Here is a 16,194-nt window from a genome sequence, read left to right as displayed (position 1 = left end):
TATGAAATTGTCCATTCTAGTGTTATAAAGTTTCTCTAAGATTTTAGAAAGCTGGGGGAGCAGAGAGACCGGTCTGTAGTTAGTGAAGATGTGTTTGTTCCCATTTTTATGTATTGGTATAACTTTTGCAATTTTCATTTTCTTTGGAAATGTTCCCGTTTGAAACGATAAGTTGCATACGCAAGTTAATGGTTTCACGATACCATATATAAGTTGTTTAACTAGTGTCATGTCTATATCAAAACAATCTGTAGACAATTTATTCTTACACCCGTTAACAACATCTATTATTTCTGCTTCAGTTACTCCAGTCAAAAACATCGTTTTTGAATTAATGTCAATCAATGACTCCATTTCGTTGCTACTACACTCCAGAATTTCTGCTGCCAGATCCGGTCCAACATTTACAAAAAATCTATTAAAACTTTCCACAATGTCATTCATATTATGATTGTCATTGTTCCCATCAGTGAAATAGTTTGGATATGAATTATTGTTTGCATTACCTTTGATTATAGTGTTTAGTATTCCCCATACCCCTTTCATGTTGTTCTTGTTTTTATATAATAGAGTTTTAGTATTTCTTAATATATCGGTCAGTTTATTTTTATATGTTTTATATCTTCTTTCAGAGTCATCTGTTTTTAGTCTAATAAACTGTCTAGAGTATTTTTCTTCTTACATGCATTTTGTAAACCCTTGGTTAACCACGGACATTTTATCGTTTTGCTGTCTTTACTAAATTGCCAAATTGGACAGTTTTTATTGTATACTACACTAAAGATTTCCATGAAAGTATCATAAGCACTATCTACATCATTCTTGTTATATACCTCTTTCCAATCTTGTTTTATTAAGTCACTATAAAGTGAATAAATTGAGTCCTCAGTTTTTGCACGTTTATAAAAATATTTGAGGTGATTTTTGATCTAACCCTTTATCATCATACACAGTAAATACGGGCAGATGATCCGTTATGTCACAAACCATTAGGCCGCTGACATTTGTGAACTGCATATTGTTAGTGAAGATGTTGTCAATGAGGGTAGCACTGTGCTTTGTTATTCTGCTAGGTCTTGTGACAGTCGGGTATAAACTCAAACTGTACATCCTATTAATATACTCATCAGTAGTCTTGTGTTTATTTGGATTGATCAAATCAATGTTATAATCCCCACAGATAAATACTTTTTTTCATTGATAAGCATTCAAGTAAGTTGTTTATTGATGCTGTCATATTGTCTAATATTTTGGATTTAAATTCCTTGAGGACGTATACAGCAACTCCTCCTCCCCCTTTATCGGATCTGTTTACATAGTTTAACGTATAATCCTCATTAAACCACGTTTCTGATATTGCAATGATACTAAACGGATGCTCAAACTGTTGTACGTATTCTTTGATTGCGTCAAAATTCGCGTACATGCTTCTACTATTGAAATTAATAATTGAGAATTTCCCTTCCATTTTAACAGTTGTTAAATTCATTCTCATTGTAGTATTTGCAATTAATTGCGTTAGATGTTAAGAACAGGTTATCTGGGTCTAACTGATCTTCCAAATCTAATGCATTATGTTCGGTGTACTCTGAAGCTCATAGTCCAAGATTCTTTGCTGTAATCCTAGGTCACTGCTATCAGAGGTATATGAAGTATGATTGGATGTCATTGCATGAGTATCTCTTCATTAAAAAGTTATTGTCCGGGTCTAGATCCTGTTCCACATCCAGAGTGTTGTAATCGGTGTACTCAAAGTTTTCAGCTCCAGTTCTTGGTAGTCACGTATCCTCTGTGCGATGTGGTTCATGTCCCCAGGTGTACAGTTAGTTCTGTCAGTGCGTGAAGCCATGTTTGAGTTTGTTTGTTACCTCCATGTCCAATCCAGTCCATGCCATGATGATGCAGTATAATCCAGAGATATTCATTGGTATTTGTCTAGTTCAGTGACACTGCGTATGCAGATCACTCTGGCTTCCTCGGGGGTCCGAGGTTCACCTTGGGAACAAAATTATAGGTCAAAACTACTTAGCTCATGTGTTCTATGACCACAACAAATTCAGTTCATGTTTCTTAAAGAATGACTACCTGGTTTTTGAATTCCCTGCCCTGATCAGTGACCAGTCTCTGCGGCGCACCGAATTTGTACATGAAATCCAAAATGCACAACGTCACTTCATCAGCCGACTTCGTTTTTAAGCGGGTAGGCCTTGGCCCAATTGCTGAAGTCGTCCACCGTTACACAAATGTATTGGTGGCCTCCCTCTTTTTGTGAGCCTCTTTAAGTCCATGCCGACCATCTCAAATGGCTCAGTGACCTGAAAAGTGTTTATGGACATTAAAGGAGTTTGTTGCAAGACATTTGGGGTCAACATTTATCTGCTGAACAATATAGGGCTGAAACTCACCTGTATCGCGTTGTATTGGCATTTCTCTTTCAAACTGACCTGTTTGGCCTGGCAGTGTGGACACAGTGATCTGGGAGACAAAACAAAATGTCAAGAACATTTACATACACATGTACAAAAGATTGCATCCAAGTTATTGGTTACACACACAGTAGTGTTTGTAGATGTAAATACTTGGTGGGGCAAGATTTTATTTCAGGTCAAGTGACACCACTGAATTCCAAAGTGAAGAGGGTGCCCCTAATTAGGGGTTAGTCATTAATGACCAGTCACCCCTGTACACACTGACACATCACCCATGTAATGGCAGTTTACTTATTCATTGGCGGATGTCAGCCTCCATGCCAGGCCAATAATAGTAGGCAATTATGGCAAGATGAGTTTTTTCTACTCCACAGTGTGCCCCGAGGGCACTACAGTGAAATTCCTCGAATGTGGCATTTGCCTCTGTGGTGATGACCTTTGCCAGGTGTTCCTGTCGGTCTTGCCTTCTTCGGCAAATTAGAATCATGAAGTGACGCAATTTGGAGAAATTTTTATACGATGACGTAACTTACCTTGCACCACAAAACTCTCTGCTCGTCTTCTGATGATGACACTCTGATGTTTTGTGAGGCCATCAGGTAGATGATTATAGAGTTTCCACTCCACAATCTCTCTGTAGTGCTCGCTGTTCATGTTTCTCCAATACCAACCAATACTTGCTATGTTTTCGAAGGATTTTTGTGGCCCTTATATAGGGGCCAGTTGGCGACACAGGTGAAAGCACTCCAGCTTGATTAGGTTTCACACAGCGTCTCACACACAGGTGTCTTCAATGACACAAATTGCTTCACCATATTTTGGGAGGTTACTAACGTCAGCCTTTCATTGTCATTTGTGTGTATTTCTGTTTTTGTTATTATTCTCTATTTTGAAGTTTCCATACATTGTTAACCATTAACAATTAAATTACAGTCATATTACAATATAGACACACACACACACACACACACATATATATATAGATATATATAGATGTATAGTTCCTTTCCACAGTAGTTGTTTATGCTTGATCATATATGTGAAGTTGTTGGGTTTACTCTGTAAAAGTACCCTGAATTGACTATTTCGTGAGGAATAACGTATTGATAACCAACGTAATATGGACATGAAGGACATTGAGGAAAATATTTAAAAAGACTCAACCACTCAATATTTTAGAAATATTGGTGCCCAGAGCTATCGTCCCGGAGGCTGGCTCTTACATCTTGGCAAAGAGTAGGCATCATTTGAATCCATGATCTCTTTCACAAAGGGAGATTCAAAACGTTTGAATCACTTAAGACTCAGCAACACGTGTACATATAAGAATGATCATTATACATATATACGGGTTAGACATTATGTGCATAAGAAAACCAAATCACTGGAATATTAAAGATGCTTTTTTCCGAACTACTAAGAACCAAAATATATTATGTTGAAATATTATTCAGAAGAGATCGATTTGAATGTGGATAAACTGGCATGGCTTAAAACATCATGGTGTAAATTACTGAAATGTGTGATGAGTGATGATGCGTGGAATGACATCCTGCAATTACCCTCCAGAATCTCAATTTGCAACAGATACATACAATTACAAAATGATATCCTACATGACATCTATCGTCATATATTGTTAGTAAATATACAGCAGGAGTCTCACCAAATTGTCCCAAATGTAAAAGTCATGCAGGCACTGATCTCCATTGACTGTACTACAGTTCAGATATTCTGGAGGGCAATATGTGTAAACATTAGTGTCGCAATAGGCCAGCAGGTGTCAGCAGATCCACTTCTATGTTGGCTTGGAAGCATCCCCAATTCTCTGCAACAACTTGAAGAAGTTATTCAATCCTGGCAAGGAAAGCAATTATGGTGAAGTGGGGAGGAGATGACCCCCCTTCTGTCCTTATATGGAAAATGTTTCTTTTGTAATTGGATCTTTTTTGTATGCCTTTGGAGAGTTAAATAAAAGGCTTTAAAAGAAACAAAAGTTATGGATACACAAATACTATGTTTCTATTAAAATACAGCACAAAGAGTATTACGAGACAGAATTACTCAATTTCTGTTCAAATACGTTCAACAAAGTGTATAGAGGCACAAATACAAACAACACAAATCCTTGATTTTTGTCTTCACACACTCAATAAACATTGTATTTCAACACAGATACTAAATTTGTGTCTTCATACAATCAACATGTGTGGGACAATGGAAGGAAATTAGCCGTGTGCTAAATCCGGTTTATTTAAAGCAATGCGATGGTTACAGCCGACAGGCTGTGTGTGTGTGTGTGTGTGTGTGTGTGTGTGTGTGTGTGTGTGTGTGTGTGTGTGTGTGCTGTTTGACAGGAGGTATCCTCACTGGCTTCCTCCTCCTCCTGTCCTGATGTGGAGCACTTGGATTGGAGGACGACCGCTGATTGGCTCAGTTCCGCCCACCAGCTGCTGCCATTTGACAGCTCCAGCAGACTCTTCGCTGCAGCTGATGTGGGAGGTAATATCACAAAAAGTGACGCCCGCCACCCTGCAGAGAAAACACACGTTTTGGCTGCTTGTATCCACGACCTTATTCTTTCGGTCATGACCTAAAGTTGATGGCCATAAGTGAGGGTGGGAATGTAGACCGATTGGTAAAAAAAAGAGCTTTGCTTTAAAACTCAGCCCGTCTTCACCACAACAGCCCGGTACAGGGACTGAAATACTGCAGCCACCTGTCCGAATATGACGAAGATCTCACGATCCCCCTAACAGATCCCCCTAACAGAAGAGGACATGCCATCCTTTTCCGTGAGTGAAACGTGGACACAGATGTCGGCGTGCTTCACACTCGGCAGTGAACTGTTCCAGTGAACGCTGGAGGCCCTCATGTGATACGACCAGGAGGAAAGCATCATCTGCATAGAGCAGAGACGTCACCCTCTGCCCCCCCCCCCCCCCCCCCCCCCCCGCCACATGTTGCCCTCCTGGCCTCAGTTGTGCCCCAACACCCTGTCCATGAAAACCACAAAGGAAAGAGGTGGCGAGGCGCAACCCTGGTGGAGTCCAGTGCCCACCTTGAACAATTACTTAAATCTTTCACAGAAAAAACACAATTACAAGTACTTGTTATAACATTTATATAATATTTATTTATAGTTTTACATAGAAGTACAAGAACACGGTTCAGAGTCATTTCTTTATTTTAACAATGCCTTAAATGATTTCATAAGAATTACTGATACATTATTAGATAAAAATGTTGTTGCTATAACTAAAGTCTTTTTTTTTTCTGATCAGCAAGTAGACCCAGAATTGTTTTGCAAGACAAATACCACAGCCACGAAGCAAATGCAAAAGACAAACCACCAATGCAAAAACCCACGAAATGAATGCAAATGCCAAAACACAAATGTGAGAGCCACAATAGAAGAAAGTATTAAGTAAGTAGTTGGCTCTGAAGGAATACACCAAAAAATTAAAGTGGGTGAATACATTTGGAAAACTTCCCACTTTTCCTCAGTAGAAGGAAAGAGATTTAAGTTGATCAACATTATGGTGTTAATATGGATGAATGTGTTTTGTTCTCCTTTCACAGTAAAGTGTGAGTGAGCTCAATCTCAGAAAAGGCCCAGAGGACATAATTCTTCGCTCGTCCTGTTAACTGGAACATAAACACATCAATTCTCCACAGGTGTTGAGTCACCCATATCCTGTTTACAGTCACAGCGTTGAAATAATCAAAGGCTGTGAATTTGTTTCGTCTTGCTTCACATGTGGACCAAAGTACGGGTAGAGACCATTTCTGAATGTGCACTCCGTAAAAGAGTAGATGTGAGACTGAGCCGTCACGTTGTAGAAGGAGACGAGACCCTCCTCGTAGTCGACAAACACCCCTACTTTCTCGGGTTTGTCTTCCAGACAAAGACGGAGCGGTGGTACCGTCAGAGCTGCGTACTTCTTGTCTTCATATTGGGCAACTACCCAGTAGCCGTTATCTGGGTTCACTCTCGGTTTCCCCTTGCGGTTTGCGTCACCTCTAACAACACCAAGATCCCACCCCGACTTGTTGGAGACCTCCACTTCCCAATAAGCCCTCCCAAATGAGAAACTCTCCAGTCCGACGATGCTGCCAAACAAGTTAAACCTCCTGGGATTGTCATCGCCTTCCTGATCCTCTCCTCCGTCTTTCACTTGTTTCCGATCTTCGGAAACAAGCAGGCGTCGGTGTGCACTCATTGGATCAAACTGCACGTCCTCTGTTAATGGGAATATCTTCATGAATCAAGTGTATTTGTAGCGAAAGAGGCTGATATGAGATTCACAGCTCACCTGTAAACACGGAGATCCTCTTAAGTTCTGCGAATTAAAAGAGAGTTTTCGTATTCATCGTTCAGGGATTTGATTTAAGTTCACTTTTACGATTAAGCCTTACCGATTGCGGTCAGTTTCTCAAGTTCTTCTTGAATTCTCTCCATCATTTTTGTGGTAGTTTTCCTCATTGTGCCAAAAGAAAGCTCTGTGTCAAGCTCCACCTCAGTCCAATATCTTCTAAAGACAGAGTCTTGAAGACATGGATATCTCTACGGACACAAAATGGTTTTCAGCGTTTCTGCCGTTTCTGTCTAAGTGCATGTTTTCAAAATGTTGCTGTGTGAACACAAAACCTTTTCCACTGGGCCTAAGATGGTCTCACCTGAAGGAAAAGGATGTGATCATCCAGTACAGAAATATCATTCAATTCAGAGATAGTTGTCTCAAATGTCCTGATCTCTTCTTCCAACTTGCTGTTTAGTTTTTCTGCGTCTTTTTCCACGACCTTCCTCCTTCTCGTCAGTGGCTGAAGCAATATTGCCTGGGCTTCCTCAATGATGGCCATCACTGCACTGAACACAGCCTCAATATCCCACCAGTCTTTTTCCAACTGATCCTGAAAAGGATTTGGACAGCAACAGAAATGAAGGAGCAAACAAACAAACTTTAAAGTTATTGTATGTTTCCCCTCCACAGCCCCGATACTCGTTGGAGGACTACAAACTCAGAAGCCTGCCTCACGTCTTCAGACAAAGGGCCACATGTTCTCTCAGGACAAAGAATCCTGAAACAAAGACTAAATCCCAGCATTGGTGGGACCCCAGAAGACCACAAGCCCTCATGTTTGGAACCAGTTGATACATTTCATACCTGGATGTGAGAACCTTTCCTGTCCTATTGCACAGAAACGCTCAAACTCTTCCGTGTATCCACGACCCACCATTTTGCATCCTGGCAACACTGCCACGCTCCCACCACGGCCGCCATCTTGGTTTGGGTCGAAGCCCGATTTGAAACGCTATTTTGGAAGAGGTCAAAGCCGACTCCATTTCCTCAAACACAACGCCCCTCCACGTGCAGGCGCTAGCAAACACTCTTGCGCGCACACACACACACACATGCACACACCTGCTGGCCTATGTTTAGAGATTATGTAGTTTATCAGATTTGAGTTTTGTGTTAGACAGACGTTTGCTAATTGGATGTGTTGGTCCATTAATGAACAATCTATACATAGATAAATTTGTTCATAAATGCCTGGTAGCGAAATTGAATGATTCACGGTGGTTATTGTGTATTTATTGTGACATTTTGCTAGTTGTAAGAGTGTGTGCTCGAATCTCACAACTTCTTTTTTGTTTTGTTCTATTTTGTAAAAAAAAAAAAATATTAACTTAAGTAAATCCTTTCAACTGAGACTGGTAATTAATTTAATTCCGGATTTCCGGTGGAGCCCCGCTATTATTCCTCAAGAAATAAATGTATTCCATTTAATTATTTTAATTAATAATGTTTTAACTTTAACCAGTTAATCAGCAATTAATCCCAGCTAACTATGGGCAACTTTTTATTACTTCTTCCTACTCCTTTTCGTTCAAGCAAATTTAGATTGACTGGAATGTGTTGTTTCTATGTGTTGTTTTCTTTTTCTATTTGTATGTTCAACATCAATAAATCAATAAATAAGGCCTCTCCTCTGCAGTCCATTACAGTGTGAACACAGAGACAACCACACACACTCACACTCACACCGAGGGACAATAGGGTCACCAATTAACCTCACATGCATGGTTTTGAACTGTGGGAGGAAACCAAAGTACCTGGAGTACCTGGAAGAGAACTGGTAGTTAAACCCACAACTTTCTCACTGCGAGGACAGAGCGTTAACCGCTGCCCCACTACCTTAGATATTGTGAATAATTTTATTGATTAAAAAAAATCTAACTAAAAACAAAAGTCTTTCAGTCCAGACTTCAGTGTCAGTGTGAGCTTACCCTGCAGTCCTTTAGAGCTGTATTGATCTCATCCATCTTCGTATGTCTCTGATCAATTTCCTGTTGTAACTCTGCTGTCGCGTTTCCAAGTTCAGCCTGCGAAAGACAAAAAAAAAAAAATCGGATAATTTTTCAAACTTCAACATGTTGCTTTTATAAAGGCAACAAATTACACATTGACCGTAGTCACCCTTTTGTTGTTCCATTCAGCTTCAGTGGACACAACCGTATGTCGATCCTCCTCCAGGCAGCGAACACAGATGCACCTCTGCTGATTCCTGCTGTACAGCTCCAGGGGACGACCATGTTTCAGACAAGCCCTTGAATCTAAAATCTCCACAGGTTCTACCAGCTTGTGGCCCTTGAGTCTTTCAGTTGACCGGTGAACCTCCAGGTGAGCTGAGCAGTACGACTGAAGACACATGAGGCAGGACTTCTTCGCCTTGAGCTTTGGCTCTGCGCACATGTCGCAGGCCACTTCCCCGGGCGCGCCAGTGTACTTATCTCCTGGTGGTGTTTGCTTTAGCTGTTGGACAACTTCTCTGAGGACAATATTCACTTCAGGATAATTGTTCAAAAACCTCTTGCATAAAGGACACGCCCCATCGCTGTATCTCAGGTGGCAACAGAGGCACTCCTGGCAGTAGGAGTGGCCACAAGATGTTGTGACGGGATCTTTGAACACTTCCCTGCAGATGCTGCACTGCAGATGATTCTCCAGCTGGCGGGGCTGATTGAGTGACGCTGAAGTGGAGGCCATCGTATCTGCTTAAAGATCACATCACAAGGTTACTCGGAAGCTTCAGTTCGAATTTCAATTCGATTCCAGTTTATTTTTCCATCACTCTTCATTCGACCTTTTGCTACCCCCCCCTAGTTAGTGTCGCGATGTGTTACTGATATTATATGACTAGATTGCTAAGATTCTAGAAGCTATTGCCTTACTTTGAAACAAATGTAGGGATTCTTATAGTTGTGGCGGGAGAGAGAGAGAGAGAGAGAGAGAGAGAGAGAGAGAGAGAGAGAGAGAGAGAGAGAGAGAGAGAGAGAGAGAGAGAGAGAGAGATTGACTTCTCCCTCATGCTTGTCAGACTTGTTTTATATGGGTGTAAAACCAATAATGGAGCTCTCACATTATACTACATTATACTGTTCTGCGTTTCTACCCAATAATTCAATCCAGCATGTGAGAGTTCAACGTTCAAACTTACTTTATTACTACCTGTGGGTAGATTTGTTTTGCCGAACATGATTGCGTTTGGCATTGTTTTATGAAACACACATTAACTTGACAGGCAACAACTCCACCTTTCACCAATCAAGCAACAGGGATAAGTAAACACCTTCGAATCAAAAAAGATCAAGATAGATAATAACAAAACACAATGAAAAATATTAGAGGGATAAAAACAATCTCTAAAATAAAAACCAGGACGAGAACATATGATTTTAAAGAGTCGCAATCATAAATAGAGCTATAAAATAAGATACATAAATAGAATGAAGTCAAATAGAGTGCAATATCACAGCCTCTTATTGAGCTCAGTGACAGCAACAGGAACATGGCTATTTTTATAACACTTTGTCCTGCACCTTGACAGTAAAAACCTCCGTCCAGAGAGAAGAAGCTAAACTTCAGCTGAGAGAGGATGGGAGTCATTATTACGAGTTGATAAAAACCATCCTCTGTACCTGTTCAGAGGCTGAGGAAGACTGTGACTCACTAATCAGGTTACTGAGCCATCTCACTATTTGGTTTAAAACAGCTGGTTGCTACAGAAAGAACAGTCAAACTCCACCGACATCCCCACATATAGTTCAAAATTAGATGATCTGAAATAGTGACAACATTCCCTTTGGCATTTCTTTTCAATCTGTCCAGTGAATTCTTACCTGTCAGCTGATGAGATGTTTCCTGTCAAGTCCTTCGCTCGTGAGTGCCAGTGTTTCCCTTTAACCCTGCCTCTTTCCCTAAGTTTCACTTCTGCTTTTCAAAGGTGAGTCAAGGCAACGCAAACAATAGGAACATTTATTTCCCCGAGGGCATCAACGAGGTATCGTTCGTTGTATTGCATTGTTCATACACCGACCAGTTCCAACTGTCTCACAAAGGCAAAAAAATACGTAAAATGATATTAAGCTCGTAGAAATTTAACAAGAAATAAAGAGAATAAAAGCGTTCAAAGACAAAGTTAAATTGAAATAGGAGGATAAATAATTAGGAATTAAAATGATGCTAACATAAAATGCATTTGGAATAGTGAAAGTTTAAAATTATTAAAATGAGTAATGTATTGAAATCATGAACATTTTACAGAGAACAATAATGTTTTCATCCCTGAATTAAATGCGGCTAAAGTTTAAGATATACCTTTTTACCCCATTATGTAATAACCACATTTAGTAATAATCTGCTGTCTTTTGTAATAAAACTCTTGGATGGATTTTTGAGAAAAATTTTGTTGCATTTTGTAATAACTTGTTACACATTGCTATAAAAAAAAATGTGTTTGATCCGCTTACATAAAGAGGTGAAAATGTATTAGATTGTTACATAATGTGGTGCTCCATGAAGCGTTTAAACTAAATCTGGAAAAACATTACAGTGACGTAGCCCACTGAAAATGAAAGCAGAAGCCGTTTATTTCTATTTCCCATTTACACAGAAAACCGTTGATTGCAGCTATGTTGTTCAGGGGGTGATGGATTTAAAGTGGCTTTTAATATTCAGGTCTGAGTGAATAATTACAACAAGATTTCTGGCTTGATTTTTAGCTTTCAGTGATATGGAGTCAATGTTTGACCTTTCATTCTTGGGGGCGAAAACAATCACTTCGGTCTGGATTGAGCCGGAGAGAGTTCTGGCACATCCACTCATTGATTTGATGATAGGAGCCCAATGAGTCAGTGCCTTTTCAGTCAACATTGCAGGTTACAGCAGGCAAAACATCCAGCAGATCAACTGTTTACCAGAGGCTGGGCACGTTTGATTTCGTTGTGCCAGAAGGTTTCGATGGGATGAACTTTCAGCTTTCACTATACCTACAAAGCTGGTTCGACTGGTACTATTTACTTGGAGTAATCACTCTAGTAAGCAAACAGGAAGGCGTAGTTCCCTGTTATCCTGTCGACACCTCTGCAGCACCACAGCTGGCTTCCTCAGGACCGAGTCATGGCTCCGCCTGTAGCGCCCCTGAGACAGAACGACCAACCTGACAGGATGTGCTTCAGGTTTTTCTTCTGAGCGTTGCAGAGGTGACAGTACTCCTCATTCCTAAACCACTGGTGGAGGTTGGAAGAGCAGGTTATGTGTCATAGGTAGCACGAATGAGGATGTTGGAACTCTGTCCTATGGAATCTTCCACAGGTGAGGTGACCAGGTGATGTTTCGGTTGGGAGAGCCCTTCCAAGATCTCCAGCTTCCTTGTCAGCCCTGTGACACAGCCTCACACACAGCCACACAGCCACCTACACCACAACCATATCTTTCCGCTCCCTGTGGTTGGCTTTGGGCCAGAAGCGGGGGTCCTCTACCTATCGTAACAACAACAACCACATTCAAATGAAAGAGTTGGCTTTCCTGTCCATCTAAGGCCCTGTTTACGCGACAACGTTTCACGTGACAACACCTAATAAAAAAAAGTGGGGGCGTTTACACTGCAGCAGTGGACACAGAGACAACGATGTAGTTAGTATGCCGGGCCACTGGAGGGCGCTGTTGCTTGATTTTGTTATAAAACTACACAGACGTGTGTGCAGAGAACAAGACACTATAAACATGAAGAAAATGGAGAGTACACGACATTTGCATGGACTGATGATGCATCGGATGCTATCAGGGGTGAGTCTCAACTATTAAACTACTGATCTGGACGATAAAACTATAATATAGACCGCAGGTCGTACCACTATGCGGTCGCCATGTTTGTTTACAACTGGATGACCAGGAGGGGGAGAGATGTGCATGCGCAGTAACAGGCTCTGTTGCCTCAGGCAGTCTCCGCAGGAGAGATTTCCCCCATGAAAGAATCTTTCCACCTTGGGAGCCGGATTAAAAACTTTGCGGATACAGTGCATCCGCAAACTGGTGCCGTGTAAAAGGACCCTCAAAAGTGAAGAAAGTTTTGCGGATACACTCTAATTCGTTGTCGTGTAAACGGGGACCTTGAGTGAAATTTACACTTCTGACTATACATTCATTAATTGTGTATGTTTTCAACACACTTTTCTGCCTCAACAGCATTTTGACCTTTTAGCCATTTAATAAAAAAAGGGAAAAAAAAGATGGACTTTCAAGACTGATTTATTATGTTGGAATTGGTTAGATTCTCAATTCATCCTTAAATTACATTCAAACAACAGTCATACATTTAGTTTTTTGCCTTTTTTTTAGATTCAGAAGTGTTGCTAATTTATTTTCACGTTTATTATTCCTTTGAAACTGTGTCAAACAACAATATAGTTATTATGATCATAGTTTGGAATACATCTTCCAATAAATGTGCAGGTACAATTCAACAACACCGAAGTCATTCTGAGAAACAAAGTGATGAAAAATTGTCACTTTTATATCGAGCCACTGAAAAAAAACAACAAGAAAATGTTGCCGAGTAAACAGGGCCGGAAGTCTTCTTCATTTAAAAAGGCAAACAAACACTCCTGTTCAACAAGACAAAAAAAAAAATAAGACGTTTGTGTTTGTCTTTGTCTTTCTTCAGTGTAAAACAAATTGCTTCTTGGCAAACAGTCTGATCATGGGAACATTAAGGTTTTCGTTGGGTTTTCATCCCGCAAGTGAACGATCATTTAAAGCAGAATTAAACAGAAGATTACACGTACAAACCGAATTTACCTGACTCTTCGTACTATGTTTGCATGTAGTGTGTGAATATAGAATGCTCGCGAGCTCCTCGTGAGTCTTTCGTCAGGTCAAAAGGCTTCCGTGTCGGAATCTCTGCGCAAACAAGAGAGACATGACATGAAATTATTGTTTGTTGGCTTGCAGATTCTATTCTTCAATTTCAATTCATGATCTTCGAGGTGTTTCAATGCTTTAGTGGGCAGACCTGTAAGAAGTTGAGGTTGTCTTCGGTCTGGGCGAGCTCCTCCAGCTCTGTGTTTCTCCTCTGCAGCTCAGCGATTTCCTCCTGAAGCTGTTTGAGTTCTTCATTTTGCGATTCTGGATTCTTCCCACTCAGGTCCGGCGAGCGCTCCATCTTTTCCACCTCACTCAGTCTCTCTTCAATCGCTCGCTGGAGTCTCGTCCTTCTTCGTTTTAGTTTGACCTGTGAGAGAGCGCAGCTTTAATGAGATGGATTTAACTTCATGTGGTTACTGCTTTCATTGACAACGCAATGAAACATCCAACTATCAACGATAAACAATTCTCTGAGTTAGGATTATTTTGTATCACCCCTAAAAGTAGTATCATATTACAGCACTGTGCCTACAGGAGGAGTGTTTTACTGAAAACGGTCACCCCAAAACTGTGAAAGCTCCTTTAAATTGTGACATGAGAGGAACAGGGTCCATGCGGTGGTTGCACTGAATTTACCTTCTTCTTCGCAGCTTCGTTGCTGATGGATATGATGTGGTGTCCTCTGTGCTCTGTGTGCGCACACATAACACAAATACATGTCTGGTCACTCCTGCAAAATCTTTTCAACTGTTTCCCATGTAGCCCGCACACAGAGTCCTCCAGGTTCTTCACCACACTGATCAGAAGGTGGCGCCCGAGCTCTTCATCCTGGTAATGTGGCTGCAGATGATCGCCACAGTATGAAGCCAGGCACACCAGGCAGGATTTGACCGCTGGACGCTTTGAGGCGCAGAAATCACAAGGAACCTCGCCCGCTTTTAAAGATGTGGTCGAGCCGCGAGACTGTGCCGTCGGGTGGGTTTTCAGGCGAGGCCTGATGGGGAAGACCGCCTTGCAGAGCGGGCACTGGCAGGCCTCGTGGATCCTCCAGTACTCTCCGATACACTCCAGGCAGAAGCTGTGTCCACAGGGGAGCGAGACGGGGCTGGTGAACTCATCCAGACAGATGCAGCACTGAGGGAGTGCCGACACCTGCTCCAAACCAAACACCTGCGTTTGCATCCGTGTACATTAGAGCAGCATGTGGCCAGGCATTAGTGGGCGATGGTGGATTCCAGCATTTGTCCAACACAGTACATTGCAGGGAAAGCAGAGTCTACAATGAATATACGTACAGCCAGACACTGGGTGGTACGCAACGCAGTGCTGATCTGTGTTTACATGACAACGTTTTCAAGAGAAAAGAGAATACCTTTGTTGCGTTCTGGGGGTCCATACCACCAACAAAACAGGAGGCATAACCACTGTGCAGAATGCCGGTAACCAACTATGGTTTGGGAAGTTTACTAAGAGTTCCCACAGTCACAAGAAACAAGGTGAAGCAGCTTTTAGTTCCCACTAAAATAAACTTCCTGCTGACACGCTCCCACGTCTTTTAACCCCCCCAAAAGCAGTATATTCCTGTTTTCTTCACAAATGACAAACTGCTGAGGTATGTTTCAAAAACACTTAAATATATGAAAAGTTTTTTTTATGAAACAAAATTCACAATTAAAATGTACATTTTCCTCATATTTTTAGCTTATGTAGACCATTTTAACTTTAGAAAAACAAAAACCTCAACAATACATGTATCAATAGAAGAATACTGACCATTGTTGACACAACACAGTCAAGGATTAAAAGAATATTTTACCACCTATTTGTAAGCTCCAAGAGAGAAAACAACATGTCTCGTCTGTTCAGCCATAAAGAATCACCCCTGCCAGATGCCTCAGTGTCGTCTCATCATTTAACTTGGCTCTCCACCATTGCTTTTCTTACAGGGAAGCCACAGCAAAAGCAGGAATCCACTCTCCGTCAACATGTCGAATCCCAAATCAAAATAAAAAGTTTGTTCTTAGTCCCATCGTGTCGTTTGTGGGGGAATACGGCTCTCATACTGCACAGTTCCATCTCGCTTTCCTCTCTCCACTGCTTGTATGTCCACAAAAACAAAGTGAGACGTCAGGCCCTCTGCGACAATCCACTGTTGAGCAACATGCGTCTGCCTCTGACCTCAGTAAGAGAAAAAAAAAGGAAAACTGTGGGAGTGCTGGTTACGCAGTAAGCCAGGCTCTGTTTAGACACTGATGTAAACAATTGCAATGTGGTGACTGTGTCACTTAAACCACAGTTTATTTTTTGAAATACATCCTCTCCTCTCATTTTTTAACAACATAATTATTAAAATATTTTAATGTTTATTTGGAAAGACAGAGAAATGTTATATTGGTAATTCTAGGGCGAAAACAAGACAAAACTATTTTTAGGGAGAGATCTCCCCTTTAAATCTTAGGAGACTTTGTTTTAATAATTTGCTTTTGAGTCTTTTGGTTGACTTTGTCGGAATAACAGTGATTAATTTCTTTTTTGCAATATGAGTGCAATATCAT

General features: G+C 41.0%; 1 protein-coding gene across 1 annotated transcript; it reads right to left on the bottom strand.

Annotated features, from left to right (window-relative positions):
- Nucleotides 1–5,993: 5,993 nt before the first annotated feature.
- On the bottom strand, nt 5,994–15,776 carry LOC308123947 (E3 ubiquitin-protein ligase TRIM39-like). Its single transcript, XM_080486697.1, has 9 exons — nt 14,276–15,776; nt 13,788–14,006; nt 11,934–12,003; nt 8,912–9,486; nt 8,722–8,817; nt 7,110–7,343; nt 6,849–6,996; nt 6,746–6,772; nt 5,994–6,672 (listed from the first exon to the last, which is right to left on the bottom strand). The coding sequence occupies exons 1-9, from the start codon at nt 14,819–14,821 to the stop codon at nt 6,137–6,139; spliced, it is 2,451 nt and encodes an 816-aa protein (XP_080342823.1). The 5' UTR covers nt 14,822–15,776; the 3' UTR covers nt 5,994–6,136.
- Between the last annotated feature and the right edge of the window lie 418 nt (nt 15,777–16,194).

Source organism: Lipophrys pholis, assembly GCF_963383615.2.
Source record: "Lipophrys pholis genome assembly, chromosome: 18".
In the NCBI taxonomy this organism is placed as follows: Eukaryota; Metazoa; Chordata; class Actinopteri; order Blenniiformes; family Blenniidae; genus Lipophrys; species Lipophrys pholis.
Note: the sequence above shows the minus strand (reverse complement) of the source record. Positions and strands in the feature narration are given on the sequence as shown.

Excerpts from the sequence above, each read along its gene's own strand:
- LOC308123947 (XM_080486697.1), bottom strand. The coding sequence starts at position 14,821 with ATGCAAACGCAGGTGTTTGGTTTGGAGCAGGTGTCGGCACTCCCTCAG. Across the intron at positions 8,818-8,911 it reads CTGAATGGAACAACAAAAGG|GCTGAACTTGGAAACGCGAC; the intron begins GTGACTACGGTC and ends TGTCTTTCGCAG. Across the intron at positions 6,673-6,745 it reads GAGGATCTCCGTGTTTACAG|AGGACGTGCAGTTTGATCCA; the intron begins GTGAGCTGTGAA and ends TCCCATTAACAG.